This window comes from Phymastichus coffea, unplaced genomic scaffold (assembly GCF_024137745.1).
Source record: "Phymastichus coffea isolate CEN01 unplaced genomic scaffold, Cenicafe_Pcof_1.1 PCOF00095, whole genome shotgun sequence".
In the NCBI taxonomy this organism is placed as follows: Eukaryota; Metazoa; Arthropoda; class Insecta; order Hymenoptera; family Eulophidae; genus Phymastichus; species Phymastichus coffea.
In genome coordinates, this window is record NW_026706906.1 from 492151 (window position 1) to 515554 (window position 23404).

General features: G+C 36.8%; 3 protein-coding genes across 7 annotated transcripts; 1 reads left to right on the forward strand and 2 right to left on the reverse strand.

The window, feature by feature from the left end:
• Window positions 1-1567: 1567 nt before the first annotated feature.
• LOC131669634 (mRNA-decapping enzyme 1B) lies at window positions 1568-3708 on the reverse strand. Its single transcript, XM_058944642.1, has 4 exons — window positions 3114-3708; window positions 2289-2930; window positions 1908-2208; window positions 1568-1841 (listed from the first exon to the last, which is right to left on the reverse strand). Exons 1-4 carry the CDS (start codon window positions 3323-3325, stop codon window positions 1575-1577), a joined length of 1422 nt encoding a protein of 473 aa, XP_058800625.1. The 5' UTR covers window positions 3326-3708; the 3' UTR covers window positions 1568-1574.
• A 1576-nt stretch (window positions 3709-5284) lies between these two features.
• Window positions 5285-22305, forward strand: LOC131669653 (protein dopey-1). 3 transcript variants are annotated; one of them, XR_009302388.1, is made up of 29 exons: window positions 5285-5817; window positions 6397-6674; window positions 7136-7491; window positions 8040-8215; window positions 8299-8562; window positions 8650-9255; window positions 9322-9860; window positions 10279-10670; window positions 10861-11123; window positions 11429-11808; window positions 11893-12407; window positions 12490-12807; window positions 12884-13318; window positions 13401-13711; window positions 13803-14001; window positions 14073-14474; window positions 14756-14892; window positions 15025-15178; window positions 15253-15624; window positions 15701-15839; window positions 15911-16082; window positions 16154-16365; window positions 16444-16596; window positions 16674-16869; window positions 17761-17772; window positions 18250-18417; window positions 18498-18606; window positions 21791-22092; window positions 22185-22305. XR_009302388.1 is itself a non-coding variant. In XM_058944691.1 (28 exons), exons 1-28 carry the CDS (start codon window positions 5762-5764, stop codon window positions 22010-22012), a joined length of 7521 nt encoding a protein of 2506 aa, XP_058800674.1. In that variant the 5' UTR covers window positions 5286-5761; the 3' UTR covers window positions 22013-22018. The 3 variants fall into 3 exon arrangements, 2 of the variants coding, with proteins under 2 accessions (XP_058800673.1, XP_058800674.1); XM_058944691.1 differs by lacking the exon at window positions 22185-22305 and having other exon boundaries at window positions 5286-5817; window positions 11429-11793; window positions 21791-22018; XM_058944690.1 differs by lacking the exons at window positions 17761-17772; window positions 22185-22305 and having other exon boundaries at window positions 21791-22018.
• Window positions 18635-21332, reverse strand: LOC131669655 (uncharacterized). 3 transcript variants are annotated; one of them, XM_058944695.1, is made up of 4 exons: window positions 21205-21317; window positions 20952-21113; window positions 19560-19753; window positions 18635-19146 (listed from the first exon to the last, which is right to left on the reverse strand). In XM_058944695.1, the coding sequence occupies exons 2-4, from the start codon at window positions 21022-21024 to the stop codon at window positions 18862-18864; spliced, it is 552 nt and encodes a 183-aa protein (XP_058800678.1). In that variant the 5' UTR covers window positions 21025-21113; window positions 21205-21317; the 3' UTR covers window positions 18635-18861. The 3 variants fall into 3 exon arrangements, with proteins under 3 accessions (XP_058800678.1, XP_058800679.1, XP_058800677.1); XM_058944696.1 differs by having other exon boundaries at window positions 19590-19753; window positions 20952-21332; XM_058944694.1 differs by having other exon boundaries at window positions 20952-21332.
• Window positions 22306-23404: the final 1099 nt, after the last annotated feature.

Sequence of the window (23404 nt, forward strand, 5' to 3'; positions counted from 1 at the left end):
AACAATACTTTTTTTCACTTTATTTGGTTTCAACATCACCGACATTAATTCAATTACGTTGTACGAATGTGTGTTATTTGTATTTTTGAATAAAGAATGAATTATTGCTTTTTTATACAAGAATAGTTGTAAATAAAATATGGGAGAATAAACTATTTCATATTCAGTGTGACATTTATGTTTAGTCGTTTTGTTCTAAAATGTACTTCTTTATTTCGTGCAATTAAAGTAATTAATTGTTTTTGTACTTTTATTAACAAATTTATAAAATTTACTTTTGATCAACTTGAACGATTGTTATTCATGATTGTCTGCCTTCAAAGAAGTATAACGCATAAATGCCATTACTTATGTTATCTAGAACAAAACGTTGCTGAAGAATAAAACTTTATATATTAATTATGTGTACGTAAATGGAGACAATACACGAGGAGTGCCGAATATTGAGATACGAGTGTTTTAATCATCGAGCATTAATTTAATCGTATTCCATTTAAAAAAATATAATATTGTGATAATACGATTATGCATTAATTAATGATTCTATCATACTTGTATATCGTTACTACAAATTATGTAACATGACATGTAAAACGATCATCTCGGCTAGAAAAATCCGAGGAGCCTAGGCAAAAATAATACAATATAAAATACAAAACACAGAATTTTTGCAAAAACCTGGTATTCATTTATTAATTCCTTTTAAACTCCAATCGTAGTGTTTTTCTTTTTTGTTTGTTCTCTTATTTAAATAGCTCTATACTTATTATTTTGGACATACACATCAGTTGCACGCCAACACCCACACATTGTTATTTTTCATAGACGATAAAGGGGTGCGCGTCATTTATATGTAAAACGAATTGTTCTTGTCATACTACGAATTCAGTAAGTACAGCGTCAATTATTGAAGCACCACTATATAAAAGTTTCTCGTAAATCATTTTTTCACCGTTTGTTTATTTTTTTTCATTTGTTTTTTTCTTGGCATCACAGTTCTTTCCGTAAAATCCTCTCGTAAAACAATTAAAGTTGTCGCACTGTGTCTTCGAAATAAATTACTTTCACTTGTTCTTTACTGATTAAATTTGTATCATTACCTTTTGCATCTGAAACACTTGCATTATTACACATTTTGAGTATAAAAATACTGCTTCAAGTACTTGGCTCTTTGCATTTAAAATTTTACAAGAACATTTGAAAATTGACCCAAAAGTTTAGCTGCCAAAACCTTTATTATTGTATAACATTATGAATAGCATACATATTTCATTCTAAAACTTTTGCGTCGATATTCACGTGTTCTCCAATAAGACATTGAAAGAGTGCACGTTTTTTTTATTAATCTCATGCAAACTCTCAAGAGTTGTTTATACGTATACATTATACAATAGAGCATAATATAGTAGCGTGTTCTCTAAAACATCACACCTGCGCAAAAGGAATGCTACATTATATTGTACAACGTTCACGTATTTTTTTTCATCAGTCCTTAGCAACTTTTTACATGTACAGCAACATTATTACAAAAAAAAATCTAATGCTAAATATAGACGCTTCGAATTTTCGCGCGTCTAAGAGAGAATTTCACTGAATGATTTAACGTAGGCTTCATGCAATTTGTTCATGAACTCTGGATCAGTGCGCAACAAATAATTAAAAGCTTGAAGTAGTTGATTCCTAGTTAAAGGCTCTAGTGGTCTGTTTAGTGGCTCTGGAATAGCTGGACTTGCTGGTGCAGCAAACATACCTGGAGGAATTAACGCAGGTGCTGAACCACTGGTTGACAATGATGGTTTAGGTGTAAGCTGTGGTGCAATTATGTCATCACATACATTTGACTGTAATATTTAAAAAAATTAATATTCAATTACAAATTAATGAATTTCTAAATCCAAATATTTTACCATTGTACTTTGATGGAATAAAGCTTCAAAACAAACTGGATTAGTAGGTACAGAGTTGGTCTGCTTGTGAAATGCATCACATCCTCCAAAATTTCCTGGACTTGGCTTGTGTTGACTCAATAAAGAATTTGAATGGCTTGATGTAGGTGACTGTATCCTGAGAAAACTTGAAGAACCATTTGTATCATCAGTACCTATTTGAGAATATTCCTGTTTGACCAATCCACTTGGTAATGGTGCATTTGTGTTTGATTGAGGTGGCAATTTATTTTTGAGCTTTGTGATTATTGAATTTTCACAACTGAAATCAAAATCACATTGAATTTCAACATTCTACATAACATTTCTTTTTTATTTATGACAATCACAAATACATCTTACCTTTGATTATTTAAAGCCATCATTCCTTGTGATATTGATTGAACACTAGGTTGTGGAGTTATTGACCTATGCTGCTTCTCTATGTGTTCTAATGTATGAGCTGCTGTGATGTGCACTGGATGTGACATCATTTGAGCTAATAGTGGTTTACTGTCATTGACAACATGACCTGCCTGTGGTTCAGATTTATAATGTCCAGTGTTTACTTTTGCTTTAGCAAAAAAGTCCATAACACTCTTAGATGTAACATCCTGAGCCATGCCCATAGTCGCCAATGCTCCTGATAATTCTCCAATAGCATGGCTCATTGGAGATCTAGGCTCTATACCTCTTGGTCCTCTTTCTCCACTTCCAGTTTTGTTCGTATTGAAGTCTTCTTGAGCTTTACTCAACATACTGAATATATCGACATTGTTGGCTTTCTTTTGTACAGTCTTTTTATTCTTTGGTGTTGATTTATTTATAGTATCAGATTCCTTAACTAGCTTATTTAGCATTGATGAAATTCTCACACACTCATCTTTATCATAAAACCAAATGCCATAAATGTTCCCCTTTGAGTTTTTGTACAACAAGAAAGGCTCTTGCAACTGTAAATCCAAGCCCGGAGTAACTGGCTCAACCTGGTTCTTTGTGTTTAATCTAAAAATATATAAATTGTTTAGGACACTATTGAAAAACAATGGATTTAAAAGTCAACAATGAGACAACAAGCATCTCTTTTTTAGAATTAACTAAATATTGATAATTACTGAATCACCTGAACCTTATTGCAATTGAAATTATTATGGAAAAAAAGTCAGTAAACGTAGTTGAAGTATTTACCTGTTCATGATGAGAATACTATTATAAGGCTCGCCGATGCGGGAATAGACAAAAAGTGCACCTTCAATTTCAGTTTTCTCCCATTCATTGTTATCCCCGTTGAAGGTGTACAAGGCGACATGAGTAGCAGTTTCGAGGATATCCTTAACATAAGGATCCACGCGTTTCAAAGCAGCTACGTTCATACGTAGCTCGGATACGTCGGCCGTCATGTTGTTTCTTGCAACTTCGTGCTGCTGTTGTTGCTCACGACGAGAGCACTGATTGTTATTATTCGGCCGTGGCCGTTTTTCCCTTTGTGTTGAGAGATTCGTCGTGGCGGCGATTTGGAGGTTAAAACCTCGACGCTTTCGTAATGTCAAACTAATCAACTCGCGAGGGTTCACGCGATTCTTGCTCACCTTACTTACGTCAACGCGGCTGGATGAACGTAGAGTTCAAAACTAGACTCGGTTACGTTCGTTAATTACACGCGGAAACGCAGCAGCTGCTTTTGTAACGAACGCCAGCGAACGCTATACTAAAATTTAGTGAACCGCCGCCGCTCTGTCTTTGTCTCGATATGCGTTTATTTTGTTTAGCACCGCTCTTGCGTCCTTGTCTTACTTACAAGCTTTCCAGAAATGAAAGAGAGATGGACTATGGAGAAATACCCGCCAAGCTGCTGTAAGCTGTTTCTCTTATCTGCACGGTAGCGCCAGAGTCACATTTTTTAGAACTTTGTGGAAGAATTTTTCGGAAGGTCACCACTTTATCGGCAATGGGCAAATGACGTTTTTCCTCGATCCTCGCGTACAAATCCTTTTCAAATTAAATTGAAATTTTGCAAATCGATTGGATTATATCTTATTTACGAATAAATTTTGGTCGCTGTTTGCCAGGGCTGGTAAGAAAACAAATAATTTTCATAAAATATAACACATAATTTTCTTCCATTTAATTTGTATCATCTAAAAATAAAAATTTTACAATTTGTATCCCTCAGAAAATTGAAAAAAAGCCAAAAAATCTATAATTCTGGCGCTCAAATGTTAAATTAAAAAAAAAATCAATGCTAATAGATTTCTTTTAATTTTTAGCAATTAAAAATACAAAAATTATAATTCATATCCTGTAAAAAAAGCTTAATCAAGTTTTTTAGAGTAGCATCTTTATCTATATTGCATGGCAGGGGCTCTCCAACTGGGAGTCGATAATATGGGCATGCCATGCGCGATTGCAATGATTATTTTGATGAGACATTAAATCGTGACCCGCGAAATTCAAAATTAAAATTATTTTCGACGATTCAGGATCGATTACATCAAATGGGTTTTTTTTTTGATAAGTTGCAGTGGAACAACTTGTCAAAAAAATTCTTGACCTAACTTAATTTGACGTTATCGATGCTCATTACTCACTCGTCGACAATAATTAAAATTTTGAATTTCGCGGGTTATAAATTAATGTCTGGGGGCCTATTCTGAAAAAAAATTTTAGCTGGTCAACGTATCGATGATTTTAATCACGCATGCGCATTATATAGGCTCTCTCTTAGTCAACGCATGCGTTTTGGCTACCAGAGTCTCAGCTAAGAGACCCACCGCCATCTAGTAAAGTGAAACTGAAACTGAAACTAGGCTCTCTGTTAGAAAGCCATTGCCATCCAGTAGAGATAAAGATATACACGATCAATGCTACTCTAAAAAACTTGATTTATCTTTTTTACAAAAGGGTACAAATTATAATTATGGCAATTTTAGTCGGTACAAATTAAAAGGAATCTATTAGCATTGATTTCTTTTCAAAATGCAACTTTTTCGTGTTAAAGTATAAAATTTTCGAGATTGAAAATCTCGTTCTTTTGGTTTTTTCGACTTTCCAAAGAATACAAATTGTAAAATTGTTATTTTGAGATGATACAAATTATATCGAAGTTAATTGCGTGTCATTTTTTATAAAAATAAGTTATTTTTGTATCAGGGTCTATCATATGCTTGAGAGCTAATATAGTATCAGCTGATCGGTGTAGCTTAACGAATTAGTGTTGCCATCATTGAGAGACGAAAAGACGTTGGTAATAGTTATTCGGATTATTCCCTGTGCTGCCTGTATGCTGTATGACACATAAGAAAATCAGTCGTGGAGCGATTACTCACCTTTTTTTCTAAGCCAAACAGCAGCACTGTGTGTATGTATGTGCATCACACACGCAGGATTGTTTTCAGCAAAAACGGAACGCGAGTGAGCGCGCGCTAGTCGCGCAGCAGTATTGCGTTGGAGAGCACGATGGGAAGAAAAATTTAACGTCATCCTCCAATGTCATCAATGCTGCGGGTGACTAGTAAACGAAAGCTATAATCAGTTCTCTTTGACTGCGTGCTGGCCTATATATCGTTGATTTTACGGTTATCAGCTGCGCAGCTTCGTTTTCGACTTTGTCGTTAGTAGTACCAGCTAAACGGACGTGTGTGTTGTTGCAAAACTATTATTGTTGTTTTATGGTCGGTTAGTTGTGTGTACGCGGGTGATGTTGGATGTCTCTCATGCAAATGTTGTTACTTCCTAATAGTACGAAATAATGTTGGTGCCCGTGGACACTGGATCTCGTGAGTGATCCAAACTTGAGTGGTTTTTACTCAGCAAGTGTCGTGACAACAGCTGCCAAGATGAGTTCCATCGCTCTCGAAGAGTACGAGTTGATGAAAGACTCGAAATATCGAGTGTAAGTAGTTTCATTTAATTTTAGCTTTTTTAATCGTGAGCTTTCACGGATGATTCAATATTGTATGGCCATATCACAATGAGTTCAGTTTGTCTATAGTCGTTGCGCAAGTAACACACTTCAGAAGTTTTATGGACATAAGTGTGCGTTCACAAGCAATCATTGTCTGTAATTTTTGGAGCATGAATAAATAAGATGTAAAATTTAGAAAATTGATCAATGGCGTCTTAATCAATGTTTACAGCTAATTGACAGTGATTGTACACTTATGCTTGCCTAAATGATTTATCATTCCTTAGTCTACATGAAATAAATGATGACATGTCTTTTGGCCATTATCACATTTGTGATTAGATAATTCATTTTTTAAATTAATTAAGCCCAATTAATACTAGGAAAATTTTTAGTTTGCTAGTAATCAGAGTTATTTTAAATTGTTCTTCAATTGATAATCTAAAGTAGAGTTCCCCAGACGAATAGAACAATGGAAATTACTGGCATACATAAAGTAATTTGCAATGATGAGCACAGCGTGGAGCACAATTTATAATTTGTTTGACAACTAATATTTTTTTATAGCTATGTCTCCTCAGTGGACAAAGCTCTTAAGAGCTTTGAATACACCAGTGAATGGGCAGATTTAATATCAGCCCTGGGTAAACTCAATAAAGTGTTGTTGGGTAATATGAAGTTTCCAGTGATACCAAGAAGAATAAAGATATCTAAGAGACTTGCACAATGTATGCACCCAGCTTTGCCCTCGGGTGTTCATCTCAAAGCTTTGGAAACTTATGACATTATATTCAAATGCATGGGTACAAATAGATTGAGTCATGAATTGTTCATTTATAGTGCAGGTAAATCCAAGTCTGTGTCTGCAATAGAATTAGCATAGTTTTGTTGTCAGTTTGGTTTATTGTGATATTTCAGAGCTACAAAGAGTATTCCCTGCCATTAAACTTTTAATTCTATTAAATAAGCTATTTTATTATTGCAAAATATTTGTTTCTTCAATTAACAATTTATATTTGATTGATTTGAATAAAAAATATTAATTTATTGTTGCTACTGTCAGCAGCATTTAATGAGTTTTCAAAGTTATTTGTCAATATATATTTTATATATTTAAAATTTTATCTCAAAGCAGTTATTTTAATCACTAATAAATGAAAGCATTATGATAGAGCTTACTGATACATTTAGTGAAAAAGAATATTATCATTAAAGTTACATTAAAAGAGACTTTATAAAGTGTTTTTGATAAGATTATCAAATTACAACTCAGCTTTGAAAATTTTATGCAACTATTATTTTTAAGGTCTCTTTCCTCTCTTGGGTAATGCAGCAATGAATGTAAGGCCACCACTGTTGACTGTCTACGAAACGCATTTTGTTCCTCTTGGAGAAAGACTGAGGCCAGGCTTAAGTGGTTTTCTTAGTGGAGTACTTCCAGGATTAGAAGAAGGTTCTGATCACTTTGACAGGACCAACTCGTTATTGGAAAAAGTGTGTGAAGGTGTTGGTCCTAAATACTTTTATGCCTGCCTGTGGGACTGTTTGGCTTCAAATTCTATAATACGACTGCCAGCCATATCTTTTGCATTATCGCATTTCAATAAAAAGTTACCAATGGAAGATCAAGTCTACATGATGGGAACAAACATTGACATCATGGTAAGATTACTTTCCATTGACTCATTCTGTTTTGATACATTTTTAGCTTTTGTACACTTCTTGCAAGATTCAATAACTATAAAAAATTAATAATCAGCTAAATGATCTCAGAAATATGCTGTAACAATAAATTTCGTCATTATTATCACAGAAACCTGTTTCTACAAGTTATTTTCTTTAGACTTGACTCTAGTAGATGAAAAAATCCACATTGGTGTGAAGATTGTATTTTCAAAGATAAAGGCTGATTCAGCCCAATGTTATCTTAAGTATAGAAAATACTTTTACGACAAAGAATTCACGCGCTATCTATGTTTATCTAATTTTTGCTTTAACGCGGCTTATCATTTTCTAATACATAGTGGTTAATCTGATATAAAAACTATTGAACATTTAGAAAATTTATATGGTCAAGTAATAATAGAAGTTTATTTTTAAAATGAATCATCATGGATTCCGATAAAATAATCAAAGACAATATTTTAATAAAATTGATAAAGTAAAATGATATTAGCGATATAAAGAGATATCTTTTCGGATAAAATTAGGTGACAGCGTTATGCGCCGGAGTACAAGACAACTCGGTGTTGGTACAAAGGAGCGCTCTAGATTTGCTACTGGTAGGTTTTCCCGTACACAACAGCCAACTATCGAGAAATGATATGGTGCACATACTCACGGCTGCTCTGACGACGATACTGCGACGTGACATGAGTTTAAATAGGTATCTACTCACGGCTTTTAACACACCATTGTCTTTCATCGTGCCTGTACGTTTCCTTTTTATTGTTTCTTTCCGTTTCAAAGACGGCTGTTCGCATGGCTTCTTGGCACCGAAGTAAACACGTCAATTCTGAAGAAAAAAGCCAACCGGGCGGCAACCGAGAGCGCTGCTGCCTATTTCGAAATTTATTCCAAGGACATGCTGATTGAGGCGATAAAGTCAACGCTGAAAACCGTTTGCGAGGAAAGCCCACAGGATTTGAGGCCGTACCGCATATTGATCTCGCTTCTCGATAAACCCGACATCGGACCTGTTATTCTCGATGATATTCTTTATGAAGTTTTCAGGTATACTTACGATAAAAATAGCAATGGGTAGCTTTCAAATTATCGTCGTTTTCTTCATTAACTGACACATTGATTACACCTTCGCAGAACGTTTTACAACGCGGTAACAGGTAAAAATGCAAAATCAACCGAGGTGATTAAATCCGTGAATTTATTATTCTCGACGCTAGAGCCACAGTACGTATGGATTCACTGTGGTTATCTCTTTGAAAAAGCATGCGAAAGTGACAATAATAGTCGATCGCGGTATCAACGAAATTTGAATCTTCAAGAGCCACTCGTGAAAATCGTCGGTAGTGGTATGCCCGAATTGGGTGAAGTATGCGCTTTAACAGAATTTTTGTTGGAGACTGTTTCGTTGGATGGCTTCATCGACACTCCATCTGAGCATTTACCCAGTTTGTTTCACAAAATTATCGATAAATTGTCCGGCCGTATCGATTGTCTCTCACCAACGGAAATAACCCAGAGCTTGAAATTATGCGGCAAGATACTGGCGAAAGTGCAACCGGCCGTATCTGCAAGCTCCAATCTAGAGAAAACAGATGGCGAATCTAAAACAGATATTAACGGTACCGTCACCTCTGCTGATAGTGGATTGGTTGCTATTCCATTGGAGAAAAGTCAATCTGATAGTAAACTTAACAAGCCAACCGAATCGGCAAACCATTTATTTTCAGAGCGGAGTCCTAGGTAAAAATAATTATGCTTAAAAAAATTTTGTTCCATGTGATTACTTCATCATCTTTTCTTTTCTAGTCCACGTAGAAGAGCAAACTCAAACGGCGCTCCAAAGAAGAATGACAAAAAGTCAAAAAAAAAATCCAGCAAAAGTACATCCAAACTGTCAGACGCCTATACAATTTCAGCGGACAATGGAAATATTTCCGTTGTAGTCAGTGAGGATGCTAAATCCATCAACCGAAATAAAAGCATGGAGGATCTAAAATCATCGAATTATCACAGTTTGAGCGTAGATTCGAAAAATTTCGAATCATCAATGACCTCGCTAAATTCACAAAGTAGAGGTCCATCGCCAGCTCAGCAAATACAGCATTCGATGCTCGAAAAGTGCCTACGATTATACGAACAGTTCTACGTTAAATTAGTCGAAAAACGTATTTTGGATAGGGAAAGATTGGTGAATGAGTTGTTTGAGGATTTAAGAGTATCGTCGAGCAAGGATAGTTTCGACGAACGCACAAAACACTTGGAAAGATTGTTGAAGTCTAAACTGGATTTGGAGGACTCGGGATTCTTCAATCAAGAGCTGTCATCGCCTGGCGATAAAGTGTTAGGTGAGTCACTCGATTAATAATAGAGAAAACGTGAGTTAATCTTTCTTTCAAGGTGCAAAATGGCCCGTTATCACGTTAAACATTGAAAGTTATTTCAATTGGTGTATACCTTTACATTATATACATTTAATATATATTTAATGCGTATACATTTAATATCATGCATTGAACAACTTGAAATTTACATCGTGTCGAGAGTGATACAAGCTCGTAAAGCCTTTTGTAGATTGTGATTAATATGAAAACACGGCACAAGTAAACCATAAATTCATTTAATATCCGTTTTTTATCGATTTTACTTACTGAGATCCTACTGATCGTGCATCTGCGTTATATCAATCGCAATAAAAAATGCAACTATATAATTAGCGAATTTTTCGCAATAAACTCTAAATGTCCGTTATGATTCGTTCATTAGATATTCTGCATCTATACGTCGAGTCGATCGATCAGTCCGATTGGGAGGAAGTGCTAAAAGTAGCCTCGAGTCTATTGGTTGAATTATCCACTTTCCCGACATACTTTTTGCCGGGTGACGGTGGCCTTTTCGAGGAAGAAGAACCACGCGGTAAAGTTATCTTACCCGAATGGCTTAAGGTTCTAATTGTTTGCGCTTGCTGGCTGGGTAAACAACCGTCTCTGCAGCTCACTAGCATCGCCACGTTTTTGGACTTAGTTGCATTATCGAAAGCTCACAGTGACTCGGCACATCAATCTTCACATGGCGAGGGCATCACAACGGTTGTCATTGTCCCGTTATTGAAGCAGTGGCACGTGTCGTTTTTGAGGAATTACACCAATGTTTTTCAAGTATGGTTCAATTCACATTTTCTACGCAGTAAATTCTTTTTAATCCCAGTCGTATTGCGAAAAAAAAGAAAATACATAAAATGTAGTAGCATAAGCTAAAGTAAACTACTCGAGCTTATTAGTTACCGATCTCGTTAAACAATGAAACAAACGTTTTAATTTGATTGATTGTTTACTTTCAAAATTACAGATTCTTGCGCACTCGCTATGGCATCATCTAGGCGAACTTCCTGTGCATAAGTATAGGATAAAGTGCGTGGAGCTTTTACACGAGTTGCATCACGCGCTACATGATTCTTGCGACGCGGTCGAGGACGTCATTGGTTCGGCTCTCATGCATGAGAGTATGGAAAAGAGAATCGAGGCGTGCAATAGATTCTCGACACTGTGGCACTTAGGTCGTGATATCGAGGCAAATCCACGATTGAGAGGTTTTCTACGAGGTTTCGACAAGTGAGTTTTATGATTTACCGTATGTGAAGGCTCGACAGTTCTATTTTTAAAAAAGCGCCTAAAAAAAGCACTGAGTTATGTCGAGCGCTTTCCGCTGCTTGTGGATATTTCTTTTTAAATTTGCTAATTCTGGAGGATGATTTGATGCTCTGAAAACACTTTGAAATGTTACTTTTGCTTAACGACTGGAAATGTAAATTGATTGAGTTAGACTATATAATTCGCTTAATTTATCTAAGCAATGAGTGTATATACTTCGCCAATTACATAAAGTGATACAATTTACATAATTTATCGTTTTTTAGATCACTACTCAAGTTGCTGGACAATCTGCAGTTACCCGACAATTCACCCTTGAAGCTTCAATCGCAGTCGTGGTTGTTACACTGCTTAGTGCGCAATGACATTTCGCGCATTGTCAACCCCGTGCTTATGATGCTACTTGATTCATCGACCTGTCGCATGAGTGTGCTTCACGTCAGCATTCAACACAGCAATATCGTATTGACTAAGAGTGACCCTCAGACGCTACAAGAGAAATCCGAGAATATACAGGATGAGGCAGAGGGCGCGACAAATATCTATGCCATTAGCTCAGTTGACGGTAATGTCATCTATCATGTTAGCAACGGACAAGAGGATCGTGCCGATGATAAGAAGTGGCGCAAAGGTATTTTTAGAAATAGTAATGTCACGACTCATATTCTTACTACTTGCCATTGATTACTATTAATTGATTAATGTTTCTTTTAATTTTTTTTTTGATAAGGCGGACGTAAGAAAAAGTCTTTGATCAATCCGGTAAAGGTGAAACGTATTTTTGCTGTGACAACGCTTACCAACGACAATAATGGCTCTCAATACGTAACTGAACGTAATCAAACAATGAAAGAACTGGAAGTTCCGCCTAGTATATCCGGCAATAAGAAGATATCGGTTTTCGTCAATCCTCTCTCAATGAACGGCGGAGACAACTTTGATTCGCTTCTCGAAGATGGTTCGATAATATCAAAGAGAAGTAGCACTGGCGCTACTTCGAACGTTGCTGTAGAGGAAGTTTTAAAATCGGCGAGAAGGTTCAAAAAGCCAGAACTTGCCAGGAGCTCCACGGGTAGTTTGGACGAGAGTCTGTTCGAGTCTGTCAATTCAACCCTCGCAAATACGACGAAAGTAAAAGAGAAAAGCGAGGATATGAAGAAACTTAATGGAGACATTGGATCTTCATCACTGGACTCTATCACAAATAGTATAGAGTCTAGTCCTGAAATATGGAATAAGATACAAGTAAACTTTATCCAATATTCATAAAACTTTGTTAACTTATTCGTCGTAACGTGTGGCTAATGGAATGACATTTTAATTTTAGAAATCTAAGAAGGATATTGTAATGATGCCGAATAGCGCGAGGGAGATAGCGGGTACATTGATCAAAGGCAAGTACAACGTTGTAAACAGTGAGTTCAACAATCCTAATTACGAGGTGAACGATGCCGTTGGAAGCTTTGAGGCTACAAACGAGATACCAAGTTGGACGATGGGCGACGAAGAGAACGAGTTGGAAACGAGTACAACAGCCGAGGAATATTTCAGCAACTCGAGCGGTGTGAGTGTCGTTGAAGAGGTGCTGAATGATGTAGTAGACAGGGTAATTGAGATGTGCGAAGCCAATCAGCAAAATAAAATTGTAAGTAGTTTCTCTTTTAAAAAGGAATCCATTATGAATATACGGCATTTAATTTTTGATTCAATTATGATTCTAGAGCGAAGAATCAATCCAGCTTGACAGTGGTGGTGTTAAGCGTAATAGTACCGGTGGCGTGGGTGTACACAACCTCCACTCCCATATGCTGCTCTACTGTGGTGTTTATGATTCAACTCGCAGTCTTTATGCACTACGAATCCTTCGTAATGAATTAATGACCAATGCACGTATGTTCCTCTTCGCCGCAGCAACAACTGGTGTTACCAATAATCCGCGCAGTGGCCCTTTGCTAAATTTGCTCGCGCGACACCGAAAAAGTGTTTTTGGTAGAAATTTTCATGGCGATATTGCCAATACGGAATTCTTGGCAGCCTATAGAAGTAGCATGTACCTGGAGCTGCTAATCAGCGTATGCCTTTATTTTGCGAGAAGTTACTATCCGAACTTGGGACAAATGAGACTAACACAAGAGGAAATCTCAGGGAATAGACAGGTACTTTATTTTATTTTGTTAACTGGAGTTTGAAAAAAAAAATTATATCGATCGAATTGTCATATATGGGGATTTGTTTCAGGTTCAATTAGCAAGCACAGAATTACTGACACTTATATTTTCTGAGCTGATACCTATAGTCCGTGATTCTGGCAAGGGCTTCAGTTGTTATATCATAGATTTATTAACGAAATGCAAAGTCCAGAAAGTTGCTATTCATTGCCTCGTTTCAAGCGTTTTAACGATGAAAAATGCACAGAAAGATAGCGACGAGGTTTTCACTTTTACTGAAGAGATAATCCAGTTCAATGATCCTCTCACGGAAAATGATGTTAATAAATGTAAATTTAGAGCTAGCGATCATACAGAAGCCTTTCAAATGCAACTATTAAGGTACTTTACATGTTGCCTTTGACCTTTTAAACTTGACTGAGATATAAAATGAGCAGCAGAATAGTCAATGTTATTACACATGTTGTTGCAGGTTACTATTATCATTAATAATGTTGGAGCATCAATGTGGAGCACAAAAGAGCGAAGAAGTGGTGTCCACCACACCGACACCGATAAGCCCATACAAAAATGCTCCGAGTTTGACTGGAAACACTTTAAAATACATTTCAGGAGCACCGATCCCGCAACAACCTATGTTTGTTGCAAGCATACTTAGTGCTTTGAAACTGGTAAATAGATGAAGTAGTGTCATTTGGTCAATGTGTGGTACCATTGAGTTAATTAATGTTTATATTTTTAGGAACATATGAGGCACTTGCATCAGTATTGGACAACTTTAGTGACATCTAGTTTACCTTTCATGGGCTCTTCGTTAACGCAAATAGTAATGCCGGTCATTCACCAACTTTGCCATAATATTGAACAATTGGCATCATATTACGTTAACGAAGATGCACTTATTTCAACTAAGAAAAATGAAGATATTAGTATGGTTGAATGTTGCCTACCTGCTGATTACACAGTTACGCATTTGGAAGCTTTGACGTTTTTAATGCACTACTGTTTGCTTGATTCTTCCCAACAGATTGTCTTTTCATTTAATCAGCCAAACAGTGCTATACAGACTGGCTTGTCTGGAAATAATCCTGGGCAAATCTTCAACAACCTTATTCATGTTTTTATGCCTACACCTCTTGCTACAGTAAGATTACATATTTTTTCGATACTCCGTGCGCAAAGTGCGTCTTTCCCGCACGCTCGCAGAAAACGTGCATTGAAAATCGCATTTTTCACACATATAAAAAAATACGGTACGGCACATGTCCGGGAAAGAGTTTCGTGTACCTTTCCACCCTCGCTTCGCTCGGGCGTAAACGCAACACGAGACAAGAATCTACTTTTCCGCGCTTGTATCGTAATGTAATATTATTAAAATAGCTGATAGCGTTTGAAATACTAATTTCTACGATTCTCTATTCACAGGAGTCAAGTAATCCAAAAGATAAGAGCTCTGCGAATGAACAACTATTAAATGCTCGAAGAATGGCTTTAAGTCACTTGCCTAGAATAATTGCATCATTGTCTGCACTTTGGCAAGCTGTACTCGTCACAAAAGATAAGTAAGTATTATTTGAGATGTCCAGTGATTTATTGAAATTTCAACAATCATCTGTCCTTAATGAAAAAAAAAATTTCTTGTTACCATTAATAAGTGTATTTGCCGAAATCAGTGTGTGAAATATATGTTATAGTGAACAGGCAACCTGTGTAATTGGTAGTCCTCGCGTAGTAAAACATCAGTTATTAGAGCTTCTTTCACCCATCTCCTTTCACCATGGTGTGAATTTCTTAGCTGCAGTTGCTGTAGCATGGCATGAAAGGCGACAACCATCTAGTTCTAAAAAGGTAACTGTCGATCATTAATCTATTCTTATGATAATTAAAAAAAATATTCATTGCTGTTCTACTTTTCTATTCAGATATTGCCAGAAGCTTGTCTCAATCAGCAAATACTGGTGCAATTAGTCAGTGCAATCAGAGTCATGCCAATAGATACCTTGGTACAAATTGTGCATCAAGTCATTAAATCTCCACCGCCAATTAGTGGCGTGAAGCAAGATTTCTCATTGGAAGTATCCGTTTTGGAGTTATTGTATATCTACATGCAAAGCAATACGTCTCAAACACTTGTTGAATCATGGGCTTCGCTGTTGGGTTTATTGAAGGATGGATTATCTTTGACTGCGCCAGCACAATTTCTTCTATTGGCCATACTCAACGAATACGTACAAAAGTGTCCCCCCATGCAAGAGAAAAAGGACATAAGAGACTTGCAAGATGTTTCAGCAAAGGCAAATACTACTAGAATAAGATATAGCAATAATTAATGACAGTTGATTAATTAACATACTTAACATATTATTTTAGTTAGTTGAATCGTGTTCTCAAATAGCTGGAGCGTGTCTCGAGCAAACCACTTGGTTGCGACGAAATTTAGCAGTACGCGAAGACGTTTTGGACGTGTCGGAAGGTTTATCCGATGGCAAAGAAGGAAAGACTGGCAATGGTAAGAATATTTTAAAACTTGAATATTTATCTTACAGATCATATAGTTTATAACGTTTCTTTTTTTTTCAGTAACACCAGGTACTCCGCCAAATTCGGCATATAGTGTTCAAGCGCAGACTGTACTAGCGGAAATTCTGGCACCATTACTTGATGTCAGCTATGGTTCGCAGGAAAAGGAACGAGTTGCTACGCTTTTGACAAATCTTATGTACAATGTTACACCTTATTTGAAAAACCATACGTAAGTCAATTGAGTCTAAAATTTTTGGCATTAAATATGGGAATGATTTTATGAATTTTTCATTTTTGCAGAACGAAAAATATTGCTTCGTTCACTGCCTGCTCGCAACTTCTTAGTTCAATATCTGGCTATCCGTATACGCGGAAAGCTTGGCGAAAAGATGTTGTAGATTTGCTATTAGACTCAGCATTTTTCCAAATGACAGCTGCTTGCTTGCCTTTTTGGAGGACGATTATTGACAATTTGATGACGCATGACAATACTACATTTAGAGATTTGTTGAGTAAGTTTAATTAACTATATTTCTTAGTTATTATTTAAAATTTAAGTCATCATTACTAGTTTTGAATAAAATTTACAGCCAAAGTTTCAGTAGCTCAAAGCAGTACCATAAGTATATTCTCATCGAAAGAGATAGAATATGAGCAGAGAGCGCAACTTTTGAAAAGACTGGCCTTCGTTATTCTCTGTAGCGAGATGGATCAATATCACAAATACATGCCTGAGATTCAAGGTAATGCTTACGATCATGATTCAAAGACGCATTAGTTTCTCGCCTTTCTAAAATTAATAAAATTTTATTCCGCGTAGAACGACTTGCTGAAAGTTTACGTTTACCACAAGTCATTCCTTCAATTCAAGCGCAAGTGTTTCTTTGCTTCCGAGTACTTTTGCTCCGCGTTTCACCGCAACACGCAACGTCTTTGTGGCCGGTCATTGTCAGCGAATTAGTTCAAGTGTTTTTGCACATTGAGCAAGAACTGTCAACCGACACGGAAGAGTTCAGGTAAGGACTTACTTGCGTTGTGTTTCAAACTTATGCTTATTTGCATTGTTTTGATATTAATATATCATCATTTGTCTTTTTAATTAATTCAACTTTATAAATATATTTTGTGAACTAGTTTATTTTTATCAATTGATAATTTGTTTGTTCAAATTACTAATAATCGACGACTATCACTTATTAACCCATCAAAAGTTTTCATAAAAAAAAGTTTGTTTTAGGAATAATTAAGTCATATGCTTTTTAAATTGGAGGTGAATGCTTACTGGTCTTTCTTTACGCTTTTATCAGCATCATTAATTATGGCATCAATCACTGTATTCAATTACCTCAAGTCCACTATAATTTTCCTTCACTTACAATAAATATAATCACGTACCTTACAAGCTGCTTGAGCGTTATTTATTAATTTTTTGTGCACTTAGTATTACACGCAGTTAAGAATGGTCATTTGTAATTTCAATGGTTTAACGTAAATTTGAAAAAAGTATGTAATCTATTAATGTGTATACTGTAGCTTTTGTTGGTGGTTGTTTCTCGTTTACAAATGTTGACTTATAAATAGAATAAAAGTTTAAACTAGTAATGATTATTACAAATTCTAGTTTATTATTATAGCCAAGCAAATTTAAATACATTTAAATAATAAGTAGACGGTTATTAGCATATATTATTATTAACTCAACATACAAATACTTTGACATTGAGACAATTTTTTAAAAGTACTATAATTATAAAAATTACAGTTTACTTATACATATACAATCATTCCCCTACTAACAGTCGACATATCCTAATGATGTGATGTTTTTTCGCTCTGTTTTGGCAACTTCCGATTTGATGGGGATTTTTCGGTGCCACCATTTGGTTGTTTGGTGTTGGGACTGTCAGTCGTCAGAGCAGGTAATACATCAAAAATTATGTCTCGCGAAAGTTCGTCTCGTCGGCGACAAGGGCCCTTTTCAATTGTCATTGCTAAACTATCCTCACATTTTCTCTCTCTCTCTCTCTCTATATATATATATATGTGTATATATATATATATATATATATATATATATATATATATATACAATATTCGTTTTTCTATTATAAAAAGAGTAGAAGATAAGCTAGTGTAGTTTTTGTGTAAAACTGAAGAATTAGGCGTTTCATTGCAACAGCTTGAGAGTCTCAATAAAAAAAGTATTTACTATCACTACCATACTAAAGCCTACATTTCAGTAACAAAGTCTATCCGGTTAATAATAGTTGCAGTCTTTAGTACTGTAGCAGCTTTGCCATTAAGAGAAAAGAAGAAAAAATTCGAGTATATTTTTAGAATGATGAGTACACAGATATAGGTTGTACTAAATCACAACACATTTCTTGAACAAATAGCTCGCACATCAAGCTTTTGTCAGCGCTGGATTCGTCATGGGCCGTAAACGCCAGCAATGGTCTTCAAGCGCACGGACATCCACATTGGTTGCAACTTCAACTAGCCGCCGCCAAGTTGCTAGATCTTGCGCTATTGCTGCCCGCGCATCGACTACCGCAATTCCAAATGTAAGAGATTTTCCTTTCATATGCAATGCAATTTGAAGTCAAGAGTCGTAGTACAGTTCGTATTTGTAATTCTTTTTTAGGTATCGCTGGGCGTTCGTTGGAGACGCTGCATCAGGTATTACGAAGAATAATAGTAATTCTGATTTCGTGCCACATATTACTAGAATAGCAAGACTTATGGATAGTAAAGTGAGTATCTTTTTTTAGTAATCTTACTTTTGAACAAAATAGAAAAGCGCAATCGTAAGATGATCTACGTACGAACTTTAAGTGGTTGTCTTCGGTCCAACGATAAAGCATTAAAAGTTGTAGGAATATAAAGTACAAAAGCAATTAGACGCGATATTCAACAATATCCATCAGTTCCGTTCAAAACAAAGAAATCCATACACTCACACATTATATCCTAGGTGTTGAAAAAGAATCAACGAACGTGTTTGACAATTAATATAGCAAATAATCAGCGTCAGGCTGGCACTCCTCGGGTCTGACGCACATCCGAGCTCGTTCGTCGAACACGTAATTCTCGCGACACTCACAGCCGCTATCGCAGGGTGTATAACAGTCAACGACGTTGGGACGGGCACAAGTGAACTGACATAAACAATGCGTCCACACGGAGCGATCGTCGCAACGTTCTTGTCTCAGTTGCAATTCGTCGTAGTCGTAACCAGGGATTCGGTGCTTCGTGTAACGATAGACGCGCTCTTGAGGTGGCCATCTACTTGGCTGAAAAATAAGGACCATAATCATGGAAGCAGTTGAAAGATTTATGCGGGGTTAGGAAATGAACGCATACGTAGCAGCAAACTTGTTATTTACGATTGCACGTTTATGACAGCTACATTGATTTTGATTGAAAGTGTTCATCGCTAAACTGAATTGCTAATTGCGTGGTCAATTGATTTCCAAATCGAATAATGAGATCATCAGCCAATTCCAACCTCAACGGAATTGTTAAATTCAGTGACCGTGTTTAACAAGAAACATTCAATTGCATTATAATGAGCGTGAGTGCGAAAGCGCGATAGCGAACAGTTAAAGGTTTCAGTTCCAAGACGGCTGTAACAATACAGCTTGCCATTGTAATAATTAAGCCTTCATGATCAATCGAGAGAAAAATCCACGACTGTTTCTCTAACCGCCTTGGTGGTCGCGTCGCACGCGCTTACATCCGTCTCTTGGTCACTTTGCGTCTCTACCATCAGTCGACGACTCCTCTCTTCCTCGGACTCGTTCGCAATGTAAAAGTCATCCTCTGCACGTCCCGCACCTTGTTTTTCCGGAAGATCTTTGTAATAATAGTTAAAGTCATAGTCCGAGTCATCCGTGTATTCTGCAATGATGTTCACAATTACTTGAGGGATCTATTAGCTCTCTTGAAATTTGCAATTAGTCGCGACTGTTTTCAGTGGAATCTATGAGTTTTGTTGCGTTTGCTTCGTTTTAGCTTTTTACGTGATTTAACATTGAGTCAATCATAAACTACGATCGAATTAACAACGAAAGCAAGTAATGATTCAGTAGGTTATTTTCAAATGAAGAAACGGGTAAATTTCATGATTGATGCGAAAATGTAATCGTCGCTGTAAAATGGCACGTCTCACACGTGAATGAAAAAAAAATCAAAGTGAGAGAGCACTTGAGGCCCAATTGAGACTTAGTCTTGCGTAAACTTGACTATATGAATCTGAAAGATAATTTTCTAACGAGCGAACTATTAAGCTGAAGTTCATTGAAGAATCATTTCTAACAAAAGCACGCGGATGGGAGTTTTAGCATGCCCTAATAGTGTAACGCGGCGCGTCAAAAGTGCTTTTGCCGTTGGCCGAGCCACGCGTTCTTGGAGATTCGTGCTTTTTGACAGTTCGGAAGGTATTAACACTTCTGAAAGAACTTTAATGATCTAGATCCACTTCCTTTTCGTAACTAATTTTTAAAGGGTTTTGTTAATGAATTTCATAGTGTACGTATAATGACATTTTCGAAAAATCTCAGCTAAATTTATCTTGGATAATGACAAAATAATTTTTTTGCTTGTGTCGAGTGAGTCTCTTGTTGTGAATCTGACGAAGGCTCCAATTGGGCTTACTTTACTGCAGTACGTAATTTGACTGTCACTAAATTTGGCTTCTTTTGTGAACGAATTGTGAGCTCGCGCGTAGATCAATTATGAGGTAATGTCTTATCAAGCTTTTGACGTCATGTTAATTCATCGTACAAGAGAATTGCAGCCTTTTGTCATTTAAATGAAGGTAAGGTGACTTATCAACGCGCGTATTTCAAAAATAAAATAAAAATTTTTTAAGTAATTGGATCGCAAACTGTAATTAACTGTAAATTACAGTCATTTACGAGAGCGCTCTAGAATCTGCTCAATTGATGAGAGCGCGAAAGCTATGCGCGTTGTGCGCGATTCCGACGACCGATCTTAGACATGGTCAGCGAATTTCCGGAAATCGTCCGATTGTTCCGAATTCGCGGGTTAGCACGGAATCTCCAGGGAGAGAGCTTGCAAGCACGACATTACTCACGGCTAAGACTGGCGAATCCAAACTGCAGAAGCAGGCAGAAAGTCGTCGCGGCGATTAAAGATGATCTGGCCATGGCGGCGTCCGAGCGCGCACTATGCTCTCGCTCGGCGCCGAGTGTTCGGGCGAGTGCGCGCGCGGCGCGAAGCTCTCGCCGCGATGCTCCTGCAACAGAGCGATTTCAATTTTGCCGCATCGCCTAATTAGAAGAGCGGCTTGGGCGCTGCTGGCTTTTCAAGCGCAGCGCCGCTCGTACCTGGGGACGTGTTTCACTGACGGCCAGTCAGAGCGACGCAGAATACCGTAGCCCGTGCGCTCGGCGTGAGACCGTACGGTATAAATAACGCCCGCGGCTGGACTACAGCCAACTATCCCGATTTTGTTTTGCCGGAGTTTTCAGATTTTGCAGGTGATCCGTGCGCGCTCAACTCGCGTCTCTTTTCTCCTGCAGACCCGCACTACTCTTTGAGGAGGAGTGCTCGATGGTTCTTCTGGTTCTTCGGGGAGTCGTTCAAAATAAATGCGTTTTAAAAATGACAGTTGACGAAGCGAGAACGGAAATTAGTCGCTGTAATTACTAGCATCAACGTTTTCTTTTATCGCTTTTTTCTTTCTCGAAAAGCTCGGCAATAAAAATTTTCCGTTGGTTGTTCTGCTACCTTGATGCGCTCTTCGTTCTAGCGAATTATGCTATCAGGTAGTAAACAGAATGCTTGTCGTCGCAATGAAGCATTTGATAGTAGATGCCTCCCGGTTTATCGAAAACAATGTATCTCTAAGAATAATAAAAAGTCAATCGATGGAAAATTAGGACGGAAACTGCAATGGTATTTCATTTTCAGTTCAAAAACGGCGAATCGCCGTCGTCGCAACCACCAGGCGAACTGTTGCTCACATCGAGCAACATACGCTCGCTGCAAGACCTGCATCACTTCTTCGTGGCATTGAGTCGTCGCCGCGAGGGTACGTCGACGCAGTCAGAATCCCATCTGAACGTTGCCCAGTTAGAAGCGGTGATCGAGCAAGACTTTCTGGAGAAGATACCAAGTGTGCCTACCAGATAGTAGCTTTCGCTGTTATTCTCGCCAGGGCTGGCGTTCGTCTGATAATAATCAATTGTCAATCACGCATTTATTATCGTCAGGTGCTACTATATATATACACATGTGATCGTCATCGCGATAACGAGTGCTACTAATCAGAGCTTTATGTTTGTCCTTGACTTTGTTTGATTAGCTAGTCCTGAAGGTGCAGATTCTATTTTGCAGTAAGGTATGGATTAGTTTGCTTTCAAGACTGATTATAAAGCGTCTCGCTTTTTTTCTAGTTGCTTACGTTGGGAAATAAGTAACTAAAATTTAGGTGCTCATTCAGTTCCCTTAATTTTCATTCGCTTTCTGATCACGAGCACAATTTTTGCTGAACAAGTGTAGATATATCATTACACGTGATGTATGCATCGCGAGAATGGTTCAATTAATCATGATCACTTTGTTGATTTCTAAAGTACAATAGATAAATTATTTTTATTAGATTATATATACATTGTGCAGATTTAGAGAACGATATTGTGTGATTTATGTCGTACATGCATTCATATCAATAATGATGTTGCAAGTACTCATGTCAATTTTATTTAGACATTCAAATTATTAGAAAATTCAACGAAGTACTTGACTTCGTTTTAATAGTACATACAGTTTACTATTTAAATTGTTTTTGAATTTAAAAATATATCAAACGTTGAATTTAGCTTTCACGAGTTTGGAATGAAGAAAACTCGTGGATAATATTTTATACACGTAGAATGCTTTCGTTGAATTTATGTTGATTGTAAGTAGAATATCTGAATGTGAAATTACTTATAAGGATGTTGATAATATATGTTTAAGATGAAATCATTTGCTATTAAGCTTTTAATCGTCTCCTCATTCGGTTGTGAATACGTATGAAAGTGCAAATTCCGCTTGTGACGTGATGTCAAGAGAGGAAATGACAGAGTATGGAAATACATCTGCATGCACTGGAATATGAATTAAGGAATGCGACAAAGAAAAATCTAAAATCACGTCGTACAGAATTAGAAACAAAAAAAGTGTACGCCGCCTTATGATAATGTGCTGTTAGAAACTTGCCCAAAAGGCTAGACATAGAAAAAGGAACGTGTAGAGAAAAGGGAAAAGTATATATTTTAAAAATTAAAAAATGACACTGTACAAATATAATATAATGTATGCTTGTTTATTATAAAAGAACATGTATAAATGTAATGATCACGTATATGTCTGGCTCATGAAAAAATTTATATTGTAATATTTTTGTACTCACGTAAAAACTTGAATTAAAGGCCCTTCAATCAATTAAATCGTGACATTGTAATTATTTAAATTAAATGCAAAATAAATTGTCAGTAACACCAAATCCAAATGCTACTTTGTTTTTTCTCTCGCTAGTAC

Coding starts and splice junctions, on each gene's coding strand:
- LOC131669653 (XM_058944690.1), top strand. CDS start 5,762: ATGAGTTCCATCGCTCTCGAAGAGTACGAGTTGATGAAAGACTCGAAA. Junction 14,002..14,072: donor TACTTAGTGCTTTGAAACTG/GTAAATAGATGA, acceptor TTATATTTTTAG/GAACATATGAGGCACTTGCA. Junction 14,475..14,755: donor TGCCTACACCTCTTGCTACA/GTAAGATTACAT, acceptor CTCTATTCACAG/GAGTCAAGTAATCCAAAAGA.
- LOC131669655 (XM_058944694.1), bottom strand. CDS start 21,024: ATGGCCAGATCATCTTTAATCGCCGCGACGACTTTCTGCCTGCTTCTG. Junction 19,754..20,951: donor TGGATTCGCCAGTCTTAGCC/GTGAGTAATGTC, acceptor ACATCATTGCAG/AATACACGGATGACTCGGAC. Junction 19,147..19,559: donor GCGACGCGACCACCAAGGCG/GTTAGAGAAACA, acceptor CTTATTTTTCAG/CCAAGTAGATGGCCACCTCA.
- LOC131669634 (XM_058944642.1), bottom strand. CDS start 3,325: ATGACGGCCGACGTATCCGAGCTACGTATGAACGTAGCTGCTTTGAAA. Junction 2,931..3,113: donor AGTATTCTCATCATGAACAG/GTAAATACTTCA, acceptor ATATATTTTTAG/ATTAAACACAAAGAACCAGG. Junction 2,209..2,288: donor ATGGCTTTAAATAATCAAAG/GTAAGATGTATT, acceptor TTTTGATTTCAG/TTGTGAAAATTCAATAATCA.